General features: G+C 40.9%; 2 protein-coding genes across 2 annotated transcripts in view; both read left to right on the plus strand.

Moving 5' to 3' along the window:
• The first annotated feature begins 224 nt into the window (after positions 1 to 224).
• pde4ba (phosphodiesterase 4B, cAMP-specific a) overlaps positions 225 to 19,688 on the plus strand; it is a 293,954-nt gene continuing 274,490 nt past the window's right edge. The window contains exon 1 of the mRNA XM_051707188.1: positions 225 to 620. The gene's annotated coding sequence lies outside the window, so the exon portion shown is untranslated. The remainder of the gene's footprint in view (positions 621 to 19,688) is intronic.
• On the plus strand, positions 9,101 to 10,297 carry LOC127446447 (uncharacterized). Its single transcript, XM_051707352.1, has 3 exons — positions 9,101 to 9,416; positions 9,644 to 9,978; positions 10,166 to 10,297. The coding sequence occupies exons 1-3, from the start codon at positions 9,101 to 9,103 to the stop codon at positions 10,175 to 10,177; spliced, it is 663 nt and encodes a 220-aa protein (XP_051563312.1). The 3' UTR covers positions 10,178 to 10,297.

Genomic DNA, 19,688 nt, shown 5'->3' on the forward strand with positions numbered 1-19,688 from the left:
TATATATATATATATATATATTCATTCCCATTTGAACCAATGATTGGAGTTGCCTATAATGTAAACGCACTAAATTGAGCATCCATCCTACCATCCAGTGACTTAATCACACGCATCCCACGTCTATGTGTATATAAGCGCTGTTTATTGGAGATCCTCCTCTGCTTTGACAGGCACATCGACATTGAACGTTTAGGTTATCAAACAGTAGCGCGTGCCTGGTGCGCGTGAAAATCGTCCGCGTCTTGCAGAGCGAGACCTAAACCGAATCCGAGTATATATATATATATATATATATATATATATATACATGTGTACTTTTTTGTTGTTGTTGTTGGAGCTCGTTTCTGAACGGACCCTCCTCTCAGTTTTCACAGTTCTGAGACTAGCGTTGAAGGAAGGAAGCAGAACACGGGTTTCTCCACCGGGACAGAGGATGCTGGTTTCTCTTCATTGACAGTTCTTTCTCCGGTCTGGTCCATCTACGAGCACCTAATGGGTTATACAAGCAAACACACACCGACACAACACTTGTGTTCGTACCCAACACGAGTTTAAAAAAGGAATCCTTTTGTTCCTCTTTTGTCTCCCACGTGGAAGAAAGTGGATCCGTATTAGAGGTGAGAATATGCTCAAATGTTCCTGCTTTTGTTCTATTGTTTACGCTGTTGCCTTTATTTTGATATTGGGGTGAGTGTGTCACAGTGCTTTATTTTGATATCGGAGTTTTTGTTTTTATCTTCGGATTCTCATTTGGGATGCGGAGCGATGAATTGTTCATGAGGATTATTCAGTGATGTCTGATTAAGTTGTTCACAGTACACCGGCGTTCCGAGCAGCGGATTCTTTACCACAACGACCATTTAATATTGGGGAAAAGTACCATAAACGACATGGGTGCGCTATTGACCCTTATTTTAGCTCTGTTTGTACTGCAGCATCACAATTTATCCAATTTAGAACTGTATTATTATTTTAAACATAAATATCTAAAACATAATATCAATATGTTTTATTACACAACTAAACACAGTAAAACACATTGTAGCCAAATGGAACTTTGGTCAAATGACCTGAATAGAACACAATGGTTTTAAAAATCAACTGCATTAATACATACAATATTTTATGCCTACTTATGTTCAAAGGGGAAATATTAATATTAACCCAAAGATTTCACAGGGCAGGTTCTCTGAACGAATTGGACAAATTCTATTATAAATACTGTATATATTATTTTATTTGTTTTATTTATATATTTATTTTCACAGGAATTAATCTGCTGAACCAAAAATGTTTATCTGTCAGATTTAGTATTTAATCTCTGTGTTGGGTGCACTTAGCAGTCATACTCACTTTCTATTTGACTTAGTCATCCATGCAAGCTATTTGTTTACAGTATGTCTGTAAAATGTATCCTTGAAATAAACTAGGTGATGATATTAGATAGAAGTAAGCACTCGTTAAGTAAGCCCTGTTTTATTTGTTGTTTGGAGTAGACACTGTTCTGCCAACAACAGCAGACTGAAGTGTTGTCAGCTGGCAAACCATTGAGCCCTGGGAAATACCCCCATCTATCTCCTTATAACCACATGAAGTAATATCTCCATCTTTGTTTTCTCTGTAGTAAATTGGTGTGTGGCCTCCCATAATGACCACATTAGACTGTTTGTGTCTTATTGTATAATTCTCCTTTCCTCTTCCTGTCACATGCATGTCACACGCACGTCACATTTGATCTGCATTGTGTATTGTCAATATATCACCACTAAACACCAATACAGTAAGTAAATATCTGTTCTGGTGACATATAAGATCTGCTGCCTATACATGATAAACATTTTGAAAGGGTCATTTTGCATGCAGAATTGTAGCCCACATCACTATATATTGTTCCTTAAAGGGATAGTTCACCCAAAAAATTTAAATTCTCTCATTATTTACTCACCCTCATGCCATCCCAGATTTGTATGACTTTCTTTCTTCTGCTGAACACAAACGAAGAAAAAAATAAATAAAATAAAAATAAAATAATTTTTTTTTTAATACTCCTTTTAATGCAAGTGAATGGTGACCAGAAATCTGAAGGTCGAAAAAGCAGTTAAGAGCAGCATAAAAGTAATCCATAAGACTCCAGTTGTTAAATCCATATATTTAAAAGCGATATTATAAGTGTGGGTGTTAAACAGATCAATATTTATGTCCTTTTTTACTATAAATCTCCACTTTCATTTTCAAATGTGAAACTAAACAGGCGCCACATGTGACTTTCAGATATGAAAGTGAAAGTGGAGATTTAAAGTAGAAAAGGACTTAAATATTGATCTGTTTCTATCCCACACTTATCATATCGCTTTTGATGATATGGATTTAACCACTGGAGTTGTAAGGATTACTTTTATGCTGCCTTTATATGCTTTTTGGACCTTCAAAGTTCTGGCTACCATTCACTTGCATTGTATGGACCTACAGAACTGAGATATTCTTCTGAAAATCTTTGTTTATGTTCAGCAGCAGAAAGAAAGTCATACACATCTGGGATGGCATGAGGGTAAGTAAAAGATAATTTTTTATTTTTGGTTGAACTATCCCTTTAAGGAGCTAAAATTTCTCCAATCTTATTCTCACTGTAGATGCTTTCCCCTGTTAAAGTAATTTATAAACGTGATATCACTTTTGCTTAGTAGTTAGTCCTGATGAAGAAACATTTTTTGTTAAATTATTATTGCTGTTCACATGAGAGTCCTAACTCTTTATTAATTAATTTAAAAAAAAATTGTTTTGGCCCAAATTAGGCCTATATCATTTTAATTATTCTATTTTATTTTTATATAACTTTTTTATGGATAGTGTTAACAATTTAATATTTTTTCTTTTTAATTTTAATCGTTAAAAAATGTTCACATTTATTTCATTACTTTTTATTCTTATTTCATGTGTTTAATTGATTTTAATTTTTTTATGTATCTTGTATTTTCTTAAAAATGTATATGTAAAGCACTTTGAATTGCCATTGTGTATGAAATGTGCTATATAAATAAACTTGCCTTGCCTTGCCTAACCATGGCAGTTGGATAGCCCATTTAGCATGATTTTTCAAAAAACATGAAGGAGGTCTACATTTATTTAGTTGTCTTATACAGTACACAAAGGTCAGTTTACTCAAATTACATATGTAAATTCTTTAACCTACTTTTTATTTATTTATTTTTATTTTGATGTATCAAAAAATACACCTTGCTCTCTGCGGATATAAAGATAGCACATTATGGAAAAATAGACAGTATAGATTACTAGAAACCATTGACAGGAAAAAAAAAAATCCAGACAAACAGTCTGTTAGTTGAGAGAGAGACCATATGTGTTTTAGTTTACTCTCAAAAGCAGCTTGGCTTTTTTCCTATTTTTGAGGCTTTCCACATGATTACTTGCCTTGTTGAGACATGCATGTTTGCTGCCATCATCTAGACCAGGGGTTCTCAATGGGGGCATTCAAAGAATGAGCGCTGAGAGCAAATTAGTAGAGAGGGGGGCGTTAGGTTACAAATGGGGGGCGTTTATCAGTCAAAATTATCAAATCTATTGTCAAGTTTCTCTTTGCATTAAAATGTTTATCTAGACTTGGAGTATATCAGTTGGTTCTCAATTATACGGGTTGGGACGCATTTGTACTGCAGTTCATCTGATTTTGAAGTCTAGTGACACATCTGAAGTATCTGGTTTAGCAGCGTCAAATACACAGGCAGAGGCACAACCTCAGCTAATGCACCTGTATGGCTCTGTAGATGGATACGGTAAGGGAATGAAGTAGGGGGGCGTTCATCAAAAAAGGTTGAGAACCACTGATCTAGACCATCAATCAGACCTTGGGTGAACACATGGACCCTCAATGAAAAAGGACAAGAGGTTTGCCTGATGATTTTCATTCCCGGATAACACTAACACTAACAATAATTTTCACTGCCTGGCTTGCAAAAATGTGTGTATTTTAATGTGTGTGTTTGGGATTGCACTCCCACTTGACTGAATATGTGAGCATGGGCATGTAGGTTACAAGGTCTGTGTATTTTTGGGAGGGTTGGTGAGTTTCAATTTGCGTTGCTTTGAGCAGGTACCCGAGGGGTTTTCTTGTAGTTTGTACTGTGTGCTGTTATTTGGACCTGTGGTAGATTTGTCATGTAGAATTGTTGGTGCAGAACCTCGGCTACACAGTACCTCATCTATTAGACCTCAGCACATAGCAGTTGTCATCAATCTCCCTGATTGTTCTTTTACTTTGGTTAATGAAAACCAGACATGTCATTACACCAATCCATTGTTGGAAAAATTATCTAGAATACAGAATAAACCTCTTTATTCTTCACATTTGAAATACTTTTTGTTGATTGTATGGAAGGGAGTGAAGAAGGACACAGTGGGATTAGCTGTTTCATAGCTCAAAGAGTCTTTTATTTGTCTAAAAATACAAAATATAAAGGTCTCTGGAAGAGGGGGTCTAAAGGTTCAAACAAAACAAGCAAGCCAAGTTGAGTATGGTGACCTCATTATGCAGGACATAAGAGATAGGCTGTTGGTCCAGACGGGGCAAGGCCAGATGGTCATTGGTTAAACGCCATCCAAGTTATGCTGTGCTGTTGCTGGACCTCAAGGACAAACACTTTATGCACAGAACACATCAGAACTGGTGTATATACACTCACTGAACATTATGGTCTTAGTAAAGTGCCCTACATGGTCTTCTGCTGTTGTTGCCCATTCGCCTCAAGGTTCAACATGTTGTGTATTCTGAGATGCTATTCTGCTCACTACAATTGTACAGAGTGTTTATCTGAGTTACCTAAACCATTCTCCATTGACCTCTCTCATCAACAAGGTGTTTCTGTCTGCAGAACTTCCGCTTAATGGATGGGTTTTGTTTTTGGCACCATTCTGAGTAAACTCTAGAGACTGTTGTGCGTGAAAATCCCAGGAGATCATCAGTTTCAGAAATACTCAAACCAGCCCGTCTCGCACCAAAAATAATGCCACGGTTGAAATCACTGAGATCAATTTTTTTTCTCCATTCTGATGGTTTATGTGAACATTAACTGAAACTCCTAACCTGTATATGCATGATTGTATGTATTGCAGTGCTGCCACACGATTGGCTGATTAGATAATTGCATGAATAAGTAGGTGTACAGGTCTTCATAATAAAGTGCTCAGTGAGTGTATATGCAAGGTGCCCCGCTTGGTGCCTGTCAGGCGGATTAACATCAAGGGCTCAATAGGGTTAGGGCCACATTTAGGGTTAGGGCTGTGTCAACCTGTCAGGTACAAAGCGGGACACCTTCTCCCACCAACAGGCCAGAACTGGTACAGCTATTGAGATGGAGGGTTTTTGGCAGTGCGTGACAAGGTGCGATAGACAGTGTTCCTTTCTCCTGCACTTCCTCATTGCCACACACTCCTGGACATGGGCCAGTGAGAGGAGGGTCAGAGTGACAGTGATTGGAGCGTAGAAACATCCTCCATCACAATTGTTCATGTGTGTGACTCTTTACATATGCACGTGTGAGAGTAAAGATGCGGTTACAAAAGTCTTTGAGCATGCGGAATTCAAGTCAAGTCATTTTTAATTGTATAGCGCTTTTCACAACACACATCATTTCAAAGCAGCTTTACATAAAATTATGCAATAACAGAAAATGAAGCTGTAATATCTGTAATGTCACAGAGTCATCATTTTGCGGTTTGGTAGAAATGCGATTGTAAATTGTGCCTTAAATAAATAAATAATATTTGTATTTAGACCCCCAGTGAGCAAGCTAAAGGCGACTGTGGCAAGGAACACAAAACTCCATACGATGTTGGTTAATGGAAAAAAATAACTTGGGGGAAATCAGGCTCAATGTGGGGGCCAGTTCACCTCTGTATAAACAGCATGAATATAATGCCAGTATTAGCTATTTATTGGAATTACTTCGAACCCTGCAGCAAATATGGGTAACAGGATATGATGTCACAATCTAGGGCTTTTGTTTTCAACAAATAATGAATAAATAACATCAAAAATATTGAAGGATTAATTAAAATTAAAATTCTGTAGTTTTTTTTTATTGTTATTTGTGATTTTCCAGGTTGAAATTTTGACGTCTGTTGCACGGTCATAAAAGCTATACGAGAAGCTTGTTCACAGTGGTATGTGTATTTGTTTTTAGTGCTGAACAATGTAAGTTCTTGTGTGAACACTAGGCATGTAAAAAAATATTGTATCGCATTGTACAATACGATATGACTCTCACTATACAATACAATATGTATCATACGATACACAAACAAACACATTATAGTGTAATTAAAACCAAGCAGTGCAATATTGAGAGACTGTATTGAGAACAGTCTCCTCCCCGGAGAGGCGGTGCTGAGCGCTCACAGGGCAACACACTCATAGTACATAGGCAAGAAGATCGATGGCAAACGCAGTGTAGATTGTACTGTAGCAGTACAGCTTGTCAAATTTGCAAAACAATGGTGTCATGCCCTGGTGCTACAGTACATATATCATGTCGCTTTATTTACGCCGACATCACTGCGCAAATCGGTGAATTTGTGAGGCGGAAACAGCAGCAGTAAGTTTAACAGCCACCTCTCCCAGCCAACACTGAGCGTGACATGCACAGCAAGACGCTCATAAGATATGAGTCATAACTATAAAAAAAAAGCGTATTCAAAAAACCAACAACGTAAGAAACCAGCAATTACATGAGATTTATAATTATCTGCTTTTGACTTCGAAATGTTAACAGCTTTGAGAACACTTACGCACATGTTATAAGCCAGTAATAACACCAGTAAAGTTTACAGTTTAAGTGAAACAGGAAGAAGAGGGCAAAAAAAATTATGTGTGCCTATTGTTTTTTTGCTCAAGCCGCTAAATTATATTGGATTATGTACAGATATCGTAAAACCAAAGGTCAAGTTCCTCTCAAGTTTTTTTTAATAAATAATAATCTTGGTCCTCTGATAATGATTTGGGTCGAATTTAATGGAAAACTATGCGAGTTGATCTCCGTGGCGCTGCAGAATTTTGAGCAGCCTCTGGAGACAGCGAGCAGTGGATGCAGTGTGTGCGAAAATAATTGTTTAAAATTTTAGAAAGCGGCATGTTGTCCACCAGATGTGTCTGGTGTGCGACACCCTTGAATCAGTTTTAGCCCACACCTCAACTGAACTTCGACTGAAATGAAAATATACGTGCTTCTGGCACACTCATAAAAACAATGTAGTGTGGGAATTGACTGAATAGAAATGATTAGCCGCATAGAGTCATTGCATTCCTGCTTTTGATTAGTGATGTCCAGTTCGTGAACGAATCGTTCTTTTGAACGGGTTCTTTTTAGTGAACTAGTTCACCAAATCAGACTGAATCGTTTGAAACAGTTTGTGTCTCGAGTCAACACTGATCCACAAGTTACTCTATCTTAACCTGTCTCTTGGATGTGCCTGACACTCTAAATGAGCCGATAACCGGGAGTAGTATGATCCTAGAACTGGAGATATCTGCTTTTGCCAACTCTTCTTTGCAATTAACTGCTCCAGCTAGTTCACAAATCGGACTGAATACTCGGGTCGCAGCAGTTCTCGTGTCAACAGTGCATTGAACTAAGAATTGCCTCTTTCAGAGGTGTCCGACATACTGAGAATCGATGAGCTGCTGACACTGAGCATGTGTGTGATTAAGGGGCGAAATGTATGTTTCAGGTGTATTTTGCTGAACAACAGAGAGTGTAACAAATAAAACACCGGAAATGTGTTTATGACTTGTTTGTATTACCGTTTTATCAACGTATGAAGATGATCCAGTCTACAGCTCTCGAGTCAACAGTACATTGAGTCGTTCGCAGCAGTTCTCGAGTCAACAGTACACTGATCCGAGGACAGCAGCTCCTCGCGTCAGCAATACATTGATTCGATCACAGCAGTTTGCGAGCCACCAGTACACTGAACTGAGAATCGCCTCTTTCAGACATAATACTGAGAACTGCTGATCAGTGAGCAGCTGACGAGCATGCGTGAACCGTGGACTTGAAAGAGGGGGTGAAACGTTTCAGTCGAGAGATGTAAACAAATTTTACTATAGAGTATTGTGCATGCAGATTATATCTGAAGTTGTGATGAGCTGGATCATGGTTTGTGTAAAAAAGGGTGAGTTGATTAAGACTAGTTTAATCACTTTTTATGCTTTAAACATGTGTAGAACATCCACGTTTGTATATCAGTGTCAGTATTGGGTGCTTTAGGTGCAAAACTTCAATGTAGGGTGTATTGTAAGATCACTGAATGAAACACTGATGACAATAAACACCCTTATTATTATAACTTAATTAAATAAAATGTTATAATCAGCAATATGCCCTTTCATATGGCTTTATTGAATGTGTTTGAGCTTGTATTCTACGACGCTGGCGTATTGTCATTATGTGATGACGTAAATGAACTGGTGAATCAGTTTTTTGAACCAGTTCGTTGAAATGAACCGTCCGAAAGAACCGGTTCGTGGAAAAGAATCGGACTTCCCATCATTACTCTTGATGGACAATAATGATCAAACTGATGTCTTGCTCAAGCTGTCACGAACACCAGTGAAGATTCCTCAATCGGCCACCGGAGGTCTCACTCACCTGAGTATTAACATTGGACTACATTTCCAAAGTGTCCACATACCTGGACTGATTACTGCACATCTGTTCCATATCACAGGCTATTTAAGCGGGTGTGTGTTCACTCTTTGCAAAGTCTTGTTTGCCCCGGCTACATTTCTGAGCATTATTGTTTCCTGTGTTGTTCTGCCCGTGTTTGACTCTGCCTTGGATTACCTGTGTACGAATCTTTGCTGCCTGCCTACCACTGTGTTTGCCTGGACTATTTCTGTTGCTGTTTGCTGCCTGTCCCGATCCTCTGCCTGTTATACCACGTTTACTGCCCTACCTCTGATATTGTAGGTTGCTCTGGTTATTCGACCCACACTTGTCTGTACTCTGAACTTGCTGTGTTTTAATAAACTGCACATGGGTCAGTGTTACAGAAGACTTCGCCAACTAACGATCCAGCGGTCCTCATGCATCTGTCCAGCGAACTCTCTGCCAAAGCGAACCTACTGGCGTCTCACCAACAACAACTAGGCCGACTCACCACGCTAATGGAGAAGTTGGTGAAATCCGTACAGAGTCTCCATCGGCCCGCACCCGAATCCGTTTCCCCAGTGCCTCAAGCGAGTCAGGTACCAGTCATAATGCCTCACAGTACAGTGACTGCTAATCCACATTTTGCCTTTCCAGAAAAATTTGACGACACCCCAACCAAATGTAAGGGCTTTCTTATGCAATGCTCTATGTTCCTGGCTCAACAGCCCTCGTTATACCTGACTGATGATAGTAAGATCTCTCTTGTGTGTTCACTGCTCACGGGAAAGGCGTTGGAGTGGGCAACAGCTGTCTGGGTCAATCAAGGACTAAACCGCACCACTTTCAATGATTTTATTCAACAACTAAGAGAGGTATTCGAACATTCTGAGGGAGGAAGGAGTGCTGGGGAAGAAATACCGCAGCTGAATTCGCTCTGTCTTTTCGCACTCTCGCTGCGCAAACTGTGTGGGTGGAAGACACATTAAAACTGCTGTTTCGTCAAGGATTAAACACTGACGTGCAATCAGAGCTGGCCTGCCGTGATGAAGACAGAACCCTGGACCAATTCATTGACCTCGCTATTCGCATTGACAATCTCATTCGCTCCAGGAGACCTAACCGATTTACCAGCCCTCTCAGTCAAACGAATCAACCCAGTGATAACGCTGAACCCATGCAAGTCGGTCGAACTCATCTCTCCACAGAGGAGCGTGAACGCCGCATCAGGAATCATCTCTGTCTATATTGTGGCCAAGTGGAACATTTGAGAGCTGACTGCCCAACACGACTCCCTCAAACACACAATCGCAGGGTGAGTTTGTTGATTTCCTCTATCCAAACTACTGCTTGTATTGAAGTGCCAGTAAAATTAACATTTCAGTCAGAGACCATCACCACTAAGGCCTTTTTAGATTCGGGGGCAGCAGGCAACTTTATTGATGAAAATTTTGCCTGACAGCATAAGATACCACTAATTTCTTGCGACTCTCCTTTGGCAGTGGCAGCGCTAGATGGGCGCCCCCTGGGGACCGGCCAGGTACTGTACACCACTACTGATCTCATTCTGCAAGTTGGTGTTTTACACACTGAAACAACATGCCTCTTCGTCATCCACTCTCCTCACAACCCAGTCATCCTCAGTTTACCCTGGCTGCAGGACCATAACCCACAAAATTCATGATGTGAGAAGCAGATCATGCGATGGGACCCCAGCTGCTCGTCCAAGTGTTTAAAGCCAATCACCCCTATGTCTGTGAGAACCACTATGGTGACTAATGAGTCCAACATAGCACCATATGTATGAGTACGCTCTGAGTATGCTGATCTGATTGAAGCCTTCAGTAAAACCAAAGCCTCGCAAATACCACCACATCAATCTAGTGACTGCACCATTGATCTGTTACCTGGTACCTTACCACCTAGAGGCAGAATCTTTCCCCTCTCAGAACCTGAGGCTAAAGCAATGAAATCATACATTGAAGAAGAACTGGCCAAGGGTTTCATTCGTCCAGCCACTTCACCGGCAGCAGCAGGATTCTTCTTCGTGGGAAAGAAGGATGGGGGCCTTCGTCCTTGTATTGATTATTGTGGTCTAAATGATATAAAGGTCAAATTCAGATATCCATTACCCCTGGTCCCCGCAGCTTTGGAACAACTAAGAACTGCTAAGTTTTACACCAAGCTCGATCTACGCTGCACTTACAACCTCATTCACATTCGAGAGGGGGATGAATGGAAAACTGCCTTTTCCACGAGCAGCGGGCACTACGAATACCTCGTTATGCCGTTTGGGCTGTCCAGTAGTCCATCTGTGTTCCAATCCTTCATAAACAATGTATTCAGAGACATGTTAAACCAGTGCTTAATTGTATATATTGATGATATCTTGATTTATTCAGACACCTTGGAGGAACATGTCAAGCAGATCCGGGCAGTTTTGAAGCATCTCATGGAACACCAACTGTATGCCAAAGTGGAGAAATGTGAATTCCACCAAGCTTCAATCTCCTTCTTCGGTTATATCATAAGACCAGAAGGGGTGTCTATGGACGAGGGCAAGGTACGGGCAGTTTTAAACTGGCCTCAACCCACTACAGTAAAGCAACTAAAATGATTCTTAGGATTTGCTAATTTTTACAGAAGATTTATCAGAAACTTCAGCACTGTTGCCACTCCACTCACCGCCATGGAAAAGGGAGGAAACGCCAAGCTTCGCTGGTCTACTGACGCAATTCAGGCCTTCAATGAATTGAAGAATCGCTTCACCTCTGCTCCAATTCTGCATCATCCTGATCCCAACGTACCTTTCGTTTTTGAAGTAGATGCATCAAACACCGATATTGGCGCTATCCTCTCTCAACGCCAAGGTAACACCATGGTTTCAACGAAGTGAGGCTGTTTGGGACCAAGCACATGTCCATCTACAGCATGCCATAAACAGGGGAAAAGAGCAATCTGATCTCCATCCCAGTCCCAACTACACTCCAGGACAGTGGGTGTGGCTTTCAACCCGGAACCTTCCGCTTACCTTGCAAGAAACTCAGTCCCAGGTATGTGGGTCCTTTCAAAATTCTGAGACAAATTAATCCTGTGTCATATTGCCTCCAATTACCTGCTAATTATCGTATTTCTCCCACTTTCCATGTCTCACTGCTGAAACTTGCCGGTGGTCCGAGGGTGGAGGAGGAAGGCGGTGACTCAGGTCCCCCACCCATGATCGTGGATGGCGAGGAGGCATTTCTAGTGTGAGATCTGCTAGATTCCAGACGTCGGGGAAGCCAGATCCAATATCTGGTAGATTGGGAGGGGTACGGTCCAGAGGAGAGGTCCTGGGTCAAGGCGGATGATATCCTCGACCACAATCACATCGCAGAATTTCATAGGACTCACCCGGAGAAATCAGCCCCTCGACCTCGAGGAAGACCCAGACATCGGATGTGCTCTCACGTCAGGAGCCGCTCGCAGGGGGGGCTCTGTTACAAACACCGGTGAAGATTCCTCAGTCGGCCACCGGAGGGTTCACTCGCCTGAATATTAACATTGGACTACATTTCCCAAGTGCCCACACACCTGGACTGATTACTGCACATCTGTTCCATATCACTCAAACTATTTAAGCCTGGTGTGTGTGTTCACTCTTTGCAAAGTCTTGTTTGCCCCGGCTACATTTCTGAGCATTATTGTTTCCTGTGTTGTTCTGCCCATGTTTGACTCTGCCTTGGATTACCACTGTACAAATCTTTGCTGCCTGCCTACCACTGTGTTTGCCTGGACTATTTCTATTGCTGCTTGCTGCCTGCCCCGATCCTCTGCCTGTTATACCATATTTACTGTCCTACCTCTGATATTGTTGGTTGCCCTGGTTATTCGACCCATGCTTGTCTGTTCTCTGAACTTGCTGTGTTTTAATAAACCGCACATGGATCCCACTCAGCCTGAGTCAGTGTTACACAAGCAATCAATAGGTCACACTTTAGTTAAATCAAACAGTATCAAACATAACTCAAAGGAACACTAATCTTACCTAGGGTAACTAAAAAATAAACCCATGTCATAACATAAAAAAACATAAGTAACATTAATTAGAACTTAAAACATAACTGTAACCCCCAATAACTTTTAAATGTTAATTAATAACACCCTCAAACAGTCCCTAAAACCTGCACAGACGTACCTCAATAACTATGCAATGACAACAGCCAATAGCAAGTCCTCAAGCATAAACATTATCAGACATTACAGTAAATTCTATGTAGTTTTAGAACCTGATATTCATTTAAATAGGTAAACGTGCCATGTTGCCCTTTGCACTAAGAAAAGTGAAAATACAGTACAATATGCAGACGTCCGATCAGTCAGACTAACCACTGAGCTACAAAATCCCTGGAACATGAATGAAAAAAAGCCCTGGACCATAAATGAAAGTGGATGAGGGCGCACTGCCTAGCTACCATTCTGTGTTGTTTGTAGACGTGTGTAAAACCACAAGGAGATGTACCGTTATACACCAGATGTTTATGTAGGTAGTTATAACTTGCATGATATTAATTATGTGATAGACATAGAATGACCATATACTGTTTGCACAATGTTATCAAGCTTATCAAGTTAAATTACTGTGTTTTAAAACCTATGTGGATTTCGTGTTATTCTTTCAAGAGGGAAACTTGCATTAATTCACAGTAAGTCAGGACTGATATCGAAGATCAGTCATAAAGTCAGCAGCATTAGTCAAAGTAGGATAATGAACAAATATTGCTTTGTATCCTGTTATTGGTGATGAGGAAATTACTTTAACCATTACCTCTTCAAGTCACACAATGTCGAGTGCAATATGCTGCTTTAAAAATGGTATAAAACACAGGGCATATTGTGCTTGTGTAATGTTGTTGAATGCAGACACAAACAATAAAAGACTGTCAAATGATCTAATAGACACATAAAAAAAAGGGACAAATACACAAGAATATGCAGTTGAACCAATACAATGTTCCAGAAGCATCCGAAACTGAAGTGTAACGAGTGATTGCGAGACAAACAGACCCAAATACAGAGGAACGGTTCAAAGGATTTATTTACAATAAATGTGAGCAGTTACTGTGGATGTCGAAGATCCCGGCACCGGCTGCAGCAGCGGGGAGAGATGACAGAGAAGAACACGCACTGTGGCCACGCCCGGGGCAATCCGTGAAGAGTGTGTTCGTAGAATGAGTGTGTGCATTGAGGAAGTCAGGAATAGATTCGCGGAATCTTCTGTTGAAGCTTAGTGAGGTGTAGAATGACGCCCAGCAGGGTAGGGCAATCTAGCTCCCGACACGTGGGCGAAGACAAGGGATCCTCCTTGGAAACCCAGCTGACACGCAGCGGACTGGAAGGCAACCACACACCCGACATGCAGGCAACCAACAGATACACGAGACAGGACCAACTAGGCAGAGAGAGTGAGGTTAGTTACTTCACACCAAACAAAAATCTAGCAAAGATACCGAGAACACGAAGGGCTTAAGAAGGGAGTGAATTAGAGGAGAACAGGTGTTGCTCGGCACACTAATCAATGGCATGATCAGCGTTCCCCAGGAACAATCAATGTTCCAATGGAAGCGCTGATCATGCATGCCGGCCACGCCTGCGAGACATGAGGGAGGGAAAATAACATAACATACAAAACAAACCGGCAAACTCACCAGAGCTGTGACACGAAGACAGCTGCTTCATCAAAGGTATGTGCGAACTGTGAATGTAATGACAAGTGCATAGGCAGTCTCTCTCTGTGCCAGCGCAGAAGCAAATTTGAATCTCTTTAGTATCTTTGACTAATATTTCTGTAGATAAATAACTAGACTTAGAATGTTGTTGTGATGACGTCACAATCAGCCCAGTTTGCATCCCCCCACTTCAAAACTAATTCCGTGAATTGTCCCGAATTTACCCTGCCGCTCACACTTTACCAAAGTTGTGTTGAGAAATATGTTTGAAGAGACAAAGACTATTGTGCAATGAGCACATATCACTGAACAAGCACATTTTGTCTGAAAAAAGTGCAGAAATATATCTATAATCATTTGGAAAATGTTCTGATTATCGATGCATGAAAAGGCAATTTACTGTATCAGTCATAAGCATGAAAATGCCAATTTGAAAAACTGATGGTTTATTTATAATTCACTTCAAAAATTAGCACAATCCAAAAAATAACAATAGCCACAGAATGTAGATGGGTTGGCACTCCTAAAAAATGTAATCTAAAATGTTTATTCTTTTGTTGTTTTCACATTAAGAAAAAAAAAAAAAAAAAACGGGGTGTTGTGAAAGCGGCACTTACATGATGAGAGAAAACCATCCAAAACACTTTGAAACCTGGAGACTTTGACTTCTGAGACGTCACAAAGCAGGGAAAATAATTAAAAAAATGGTTTCTGCAGTTGGTTTCAATAAATGCTCCTTTTGCATTGGAGAGGAAGTTTTGAGTTCTGAAACTTACAGTTTGTTTTTATAGTACAATTAACTACTTTATGTCAAAGGATCAAAGCAAATTTGATTGCACACCCCTTTTAAAGTGAGGCACTATCCACTACCATTATATTGAATATATGACCTGCAATATTCATTAAAACATTTCCTTTTGTGTTCGGCATAAGAAAAAAAAGTTGTGCTGGTTTGGAACAACAAGAGGGTGGGCAAATGATGGCAGAATTTTCATTTTTGGGTGAACTATTCCTTTAAAATGTACTCTCTACTCATCGTTCCTGCAGCACTGGAAATCATGCAGCATTTAAGTTTGTATTCTTTGTATTAAGTCAAGAGGTCAATCTGTGATGTTTATGTATATCCTCTGTTGGTTAAACATCTTTTTGCTGTGAAAATTCACAGGTCAGAATTCTTCATACTTGCAAAAGATTAATCTTCTTGGCATGTGCTTGTATTCTGCTCTCCTGTGCCAAATAGGCCTGTCACGATAACTACTTTTGTTGGACGATATATATTGTCCCAGAAATAATTGCGATAAACGATATTATTGTCATTTTAAGACAATTTAATATGCCATTGATATAATGATAATATAATAGCATAATAATGCAAGCACACCCTTTCAAAGACCAATTAACTTTTAATTCTTAAGAATATTCAGACAATGGAATCGGAATGTCAAAAGTCGGGAAGGCCCCTCTCCATCTCCAACTGCGGTTTTTGTTCCCAGCTTGGAAAATGGATGGGATGGTTATGTTTTAGATGAGCTTTTAGGTTAGTTGTAGGGCTGGGCAATATGGCTTCAGAAATTATATCTCGATATTTTTCAGCAAATTGGTGATATTCGATATATATCCCGATAATTATGTTTTTGCTCTTTTTTTCAATCAGAGGAACCATCATTTAATCTAAACAGCCATTGTAGCCAAGTAGAATTCATATTTCAAAGGTATTAAATAAAAATCTATTTAAAAATAATGAAGGCATGTTTCCCACCTTTTTTAACTAAATTAACACAAGGGAGAGTTAAATGGAATCATTTTCATTGATTTGCACGTTTATACTTATGTTTAACAAACAATCATACATGGAAGCTTAATAAAAATCTTATTTACCTGCATATATTTTTTCTAAAACATTTTTTCTTTGTGAATGAAGACTACTTCAAAAATCTACTTCACTTATTTTTTTTTAAACCAGATGAATATTGCCTCATACTAAATTATTACTGTGGAACCCAGTCAAGTTTATTATTTTATATATTTCAAATCAGCAGTCAAATCTGACAATAACGGTATCATTAATTGCGCTTCTTTAGCTCATATCACGCTAAAAAAATCTATTTTTCAGGCTGGTTCAGCTAATGCGCACGCACGTTCTTGAGTTGACTGACAGGCTATATCTGTATCCAAAAGGTCTTTTACCTGTAAGGCAGAACTTCCTTTTCTACATCCGCCATATTGAGCATTCCAATTTCAGTTATTTTAATACAAGTTTGTGGGGGTGAGGGCATGGCCGAGCGTTTGTCTGGGGACAGAGGAAACTGTAAGGGTTTTCACCTGAGATGAATTGCTGCTAATTGTGATTTTTATGTTCACAGTGAGAGGCAGGGAGATAAAAGGCTGCCCAAAACCCCAGAGAGGGAGAAAGAGAACCCAGCTGACAAGCTGTGTGTGTGGGTGTGTGGGTGTGAGGGTGTGGAGACCATTGTCGGCTGTTGTGAAGCTTTACCGTCACGCTTGATGCAGATGTGTTTACTTTATAAAATAAAAGTGACATACCTGAGTTGGAATTGCTGTTTCCTGCCGCTTCCTCATTTCATTGAACCTTTTACAAAGTTCTTTGTCTTGGACTAAATAGTCTCTGCCCATGTGCACCTTAAGATGGAGAGAAGGAAGGTCGTCACTAATATTATCTTAACATTAATATTTCAAACATCAAAAAAACATCAAATTCACAATTTACCAAAATGTTAATGGTTAGATTGGTCTTGAAGGTATGCAGATTTTTATGATTCTCTAACTGGCCATAACCTTTATGAAGTAATTATGCTCTGCCTTTTCTGAAAACACTCTAAAGGGCACTAATATCAGTTTCCTTGGCTTATTTGTGGGTTGAAACAGTGATGCTATTGCATTTTAGGGGCCAAGCACTGAAAGTGCGTAGACACCTATTGAATTAGTTATTGTTCTTATTATTATTATTATTCTGCCATTGAAGTCAATGGCAGGCCATAGAACCGTACATAGGAAAGTGTTGATATTTTTCACACAGATAGAGGACACTCTGACCTGTAACTACCCAAATTTGTGGTCTCTAACTCTCTAGAGCTCTAGTGCCACCACTGTTCAAAGTTGCACTCATTTTTATACTCAAAACTTTAGAACCGTAAGGCCTAGAATCAAAATTCTTTTTTCCTCTGATTCCTTGGCTCATGCCGAGTCGAATGCATGCCTTGGTTCCCTATCGATTCAGTTCACTCGACACTGCATTGAAACACTTTGGGGAATTCCTTTTCCACAATCTAGTTGAAGCCCTTGTATCATAACGGCAATCTTATGATTGGCAATGGTGTTTGAACCCCACCCTTTCAATCACCATTTCTTCAGGATATTCTTCCTTCAAGACCGACATTGTCTTGATTATGACAATCATCTCGTCTTGATTAGCCCTTTCTTCGCTGTTGACGGACACCTTCCAGTGGAAAGGATTTCCCTGCAGACACATCAGGATGTTCTTCACCTGACTCAAAGCACCTGCAGCGAAAGATTCACCCACCCCCTCTAGTGTTCCGGCATCAGGTTCTTCACTTCAGCAAGACATCTACCTATATATATATATATAATATTACATGCAAGTGATGTAAAACACTTGATAAAAGAGCCGCTTGTGTGTACGCACCTTTTTAAAGATGTCGTATTGCAAGTGTTCCTGTGAGCAAAACATCGCTCCGTCAGACCAACATAAGAGCTGTGTTCGCTGCCTTGGCCACACACACACCGAAGCAGCTCTCATGGGGACAGACTGCCCTCACTGTGAGTACATAAGTCTTAAGCCTCCTGTCGAGCCGAAAACTTCTCGTCTGAATGAATGATTCCTGCACGGCGTCCACCGTCAAAAGACTGTGGTGGAAAGCAGTGTCGTTCTTCCCTGAGGTTCACACTGAGCTTGCTGAGACCTGGCAAGCACCCTACTCTGCACGCGCCCAGTTCGGAAGGGCTGCTGTACTCAGGCATATTAAAGCGTCTTTGTACAGTGACGCAAATAGCGCTGTCTGTCCTCAGCGGGAATCTAGAATCTAGAGCTCCTGCCTTTTCTATTATGTTTCAACCCGCCCTTCTCTGCTATTCTCGCTGGGAACGAGTCAGTTTTTATTGCAACGCTTCCTTGCATTGCTTGAATAGCGCATCTCGCAATCACGTGGCACGATTCTGGGCATCTCAGAGAAAAATCAACCCACACTCCTCACAAAATGCTCCCGTCTTATAAACGCCAGCTCCCCTCATCACACACGAAACTCGGCACCCACCCACATCCTCTCCTTCGGATTGTCGTTGGCCCCGTGCACGTTCACACAATGTGTCGATGCGGCGCTCGCCCCTTTGAAGATGAACGGCGTGTGCATTCTGAATTACCTCAACGATTGGTTATTACTGGCCCCATCAGAGGCTCTGCTATGCGAGCACAGGGACTTGATACTTCACCATTTGAACAGCCTAGGTCTCAATGTCAAATGGGCGAAAAGCACACTTTCTGCTAGCCAACAAATCTTTTTTTGGGGGGTTTGACTTGACTCCATGAGCATGCATGCGAACCTCACGAGCGAGTGTGTTTGGACCATTCATCAGTCTCTTAGTTCAAACTGGGGAAAGCATTTCCACTGAAGTCTTTTAAAAAATGCTGGGTTTTATGGTGGCAGCAGCCACTGTCATACCATTAGGTCTTTTACACATGAGACCTCTCCAGTGCTGGCTCAAACACCACGTACTGTGTCACGCCTGACTGCTCTAGCACCATGGATAGCTCCAAACTTTATCAGCAGGGTGTTATGCTGGGTCAGGTTTTCAGACGGAAAGTGGTGACCATGGATGCGTCCAACATGGGTTGGGGCGCGCTGTGCGATGGATGCCCGGCTTTCGGCACTTGGACAGGTGCAAAACGTGCTTGGAAATGCTAGCCGTCTTAGCTGTGAAGGCTTTCCATTCTGACATAGTGAATCATCACGTTCTGATTTGGTCAGACAATATGTCAGTGGGAGCATACATAAATCACCAGGGTGGCACTCGATCACTACCAATAATGAGCCTCGTGCAAAACCTCCTCGTGTGGAGCACGCACCATATCCTCTACCTGCGCGTGACATATGTTCCGGGCCATCTGAACTGTGGAGCGGACATGCTGCCATGCCAGGGACAGATGGCGGGGCAATGGAGACTTCATCCCTAGGTGGTTCTGAGGATTTGGGAAATCGACCTGTTCGCCTCTACAGAGACAGCCCACTGCCCTCTTTGGTACTCCATGTCCCAAGCCCCACTGGGGGTGGATGCCTTGGCA

The sequence above is a fragment of the Myxocyprinus asiaticus genome, chromosome 9 (genome assembly GCF_019703515.2).
Source record: "Myxocyprinus asiaticus isolate MX2 ecotype Aquarium Trade chromosome 9, UBuf_Myxa_2, whole genome shotgun sequence".
NCBI lineage: Eukaryota > Metazoa > Chordata > Actinopteri > Cypriniformes > Catostomidae > Myxocyprinus > Myxocyprinus asiaticus.

Bases quoted from the DNA above. Each gene is read 5' to 3' on its own strand.
- LOC127446447 (XM_051707352.1), top strand. From the start codon at position 9,101: ATGCATCTGTCCAGCGAACTCTCTGCCAAAGCGAACCTACTGGCGTCT. The intron at 9,417-9,643 runs GTAAGATCTCTC...TGTGGGTGGAAG, and splicing joins GTTATACCTGACTGATGATA to ACACATTAAAACTGCTGTTT.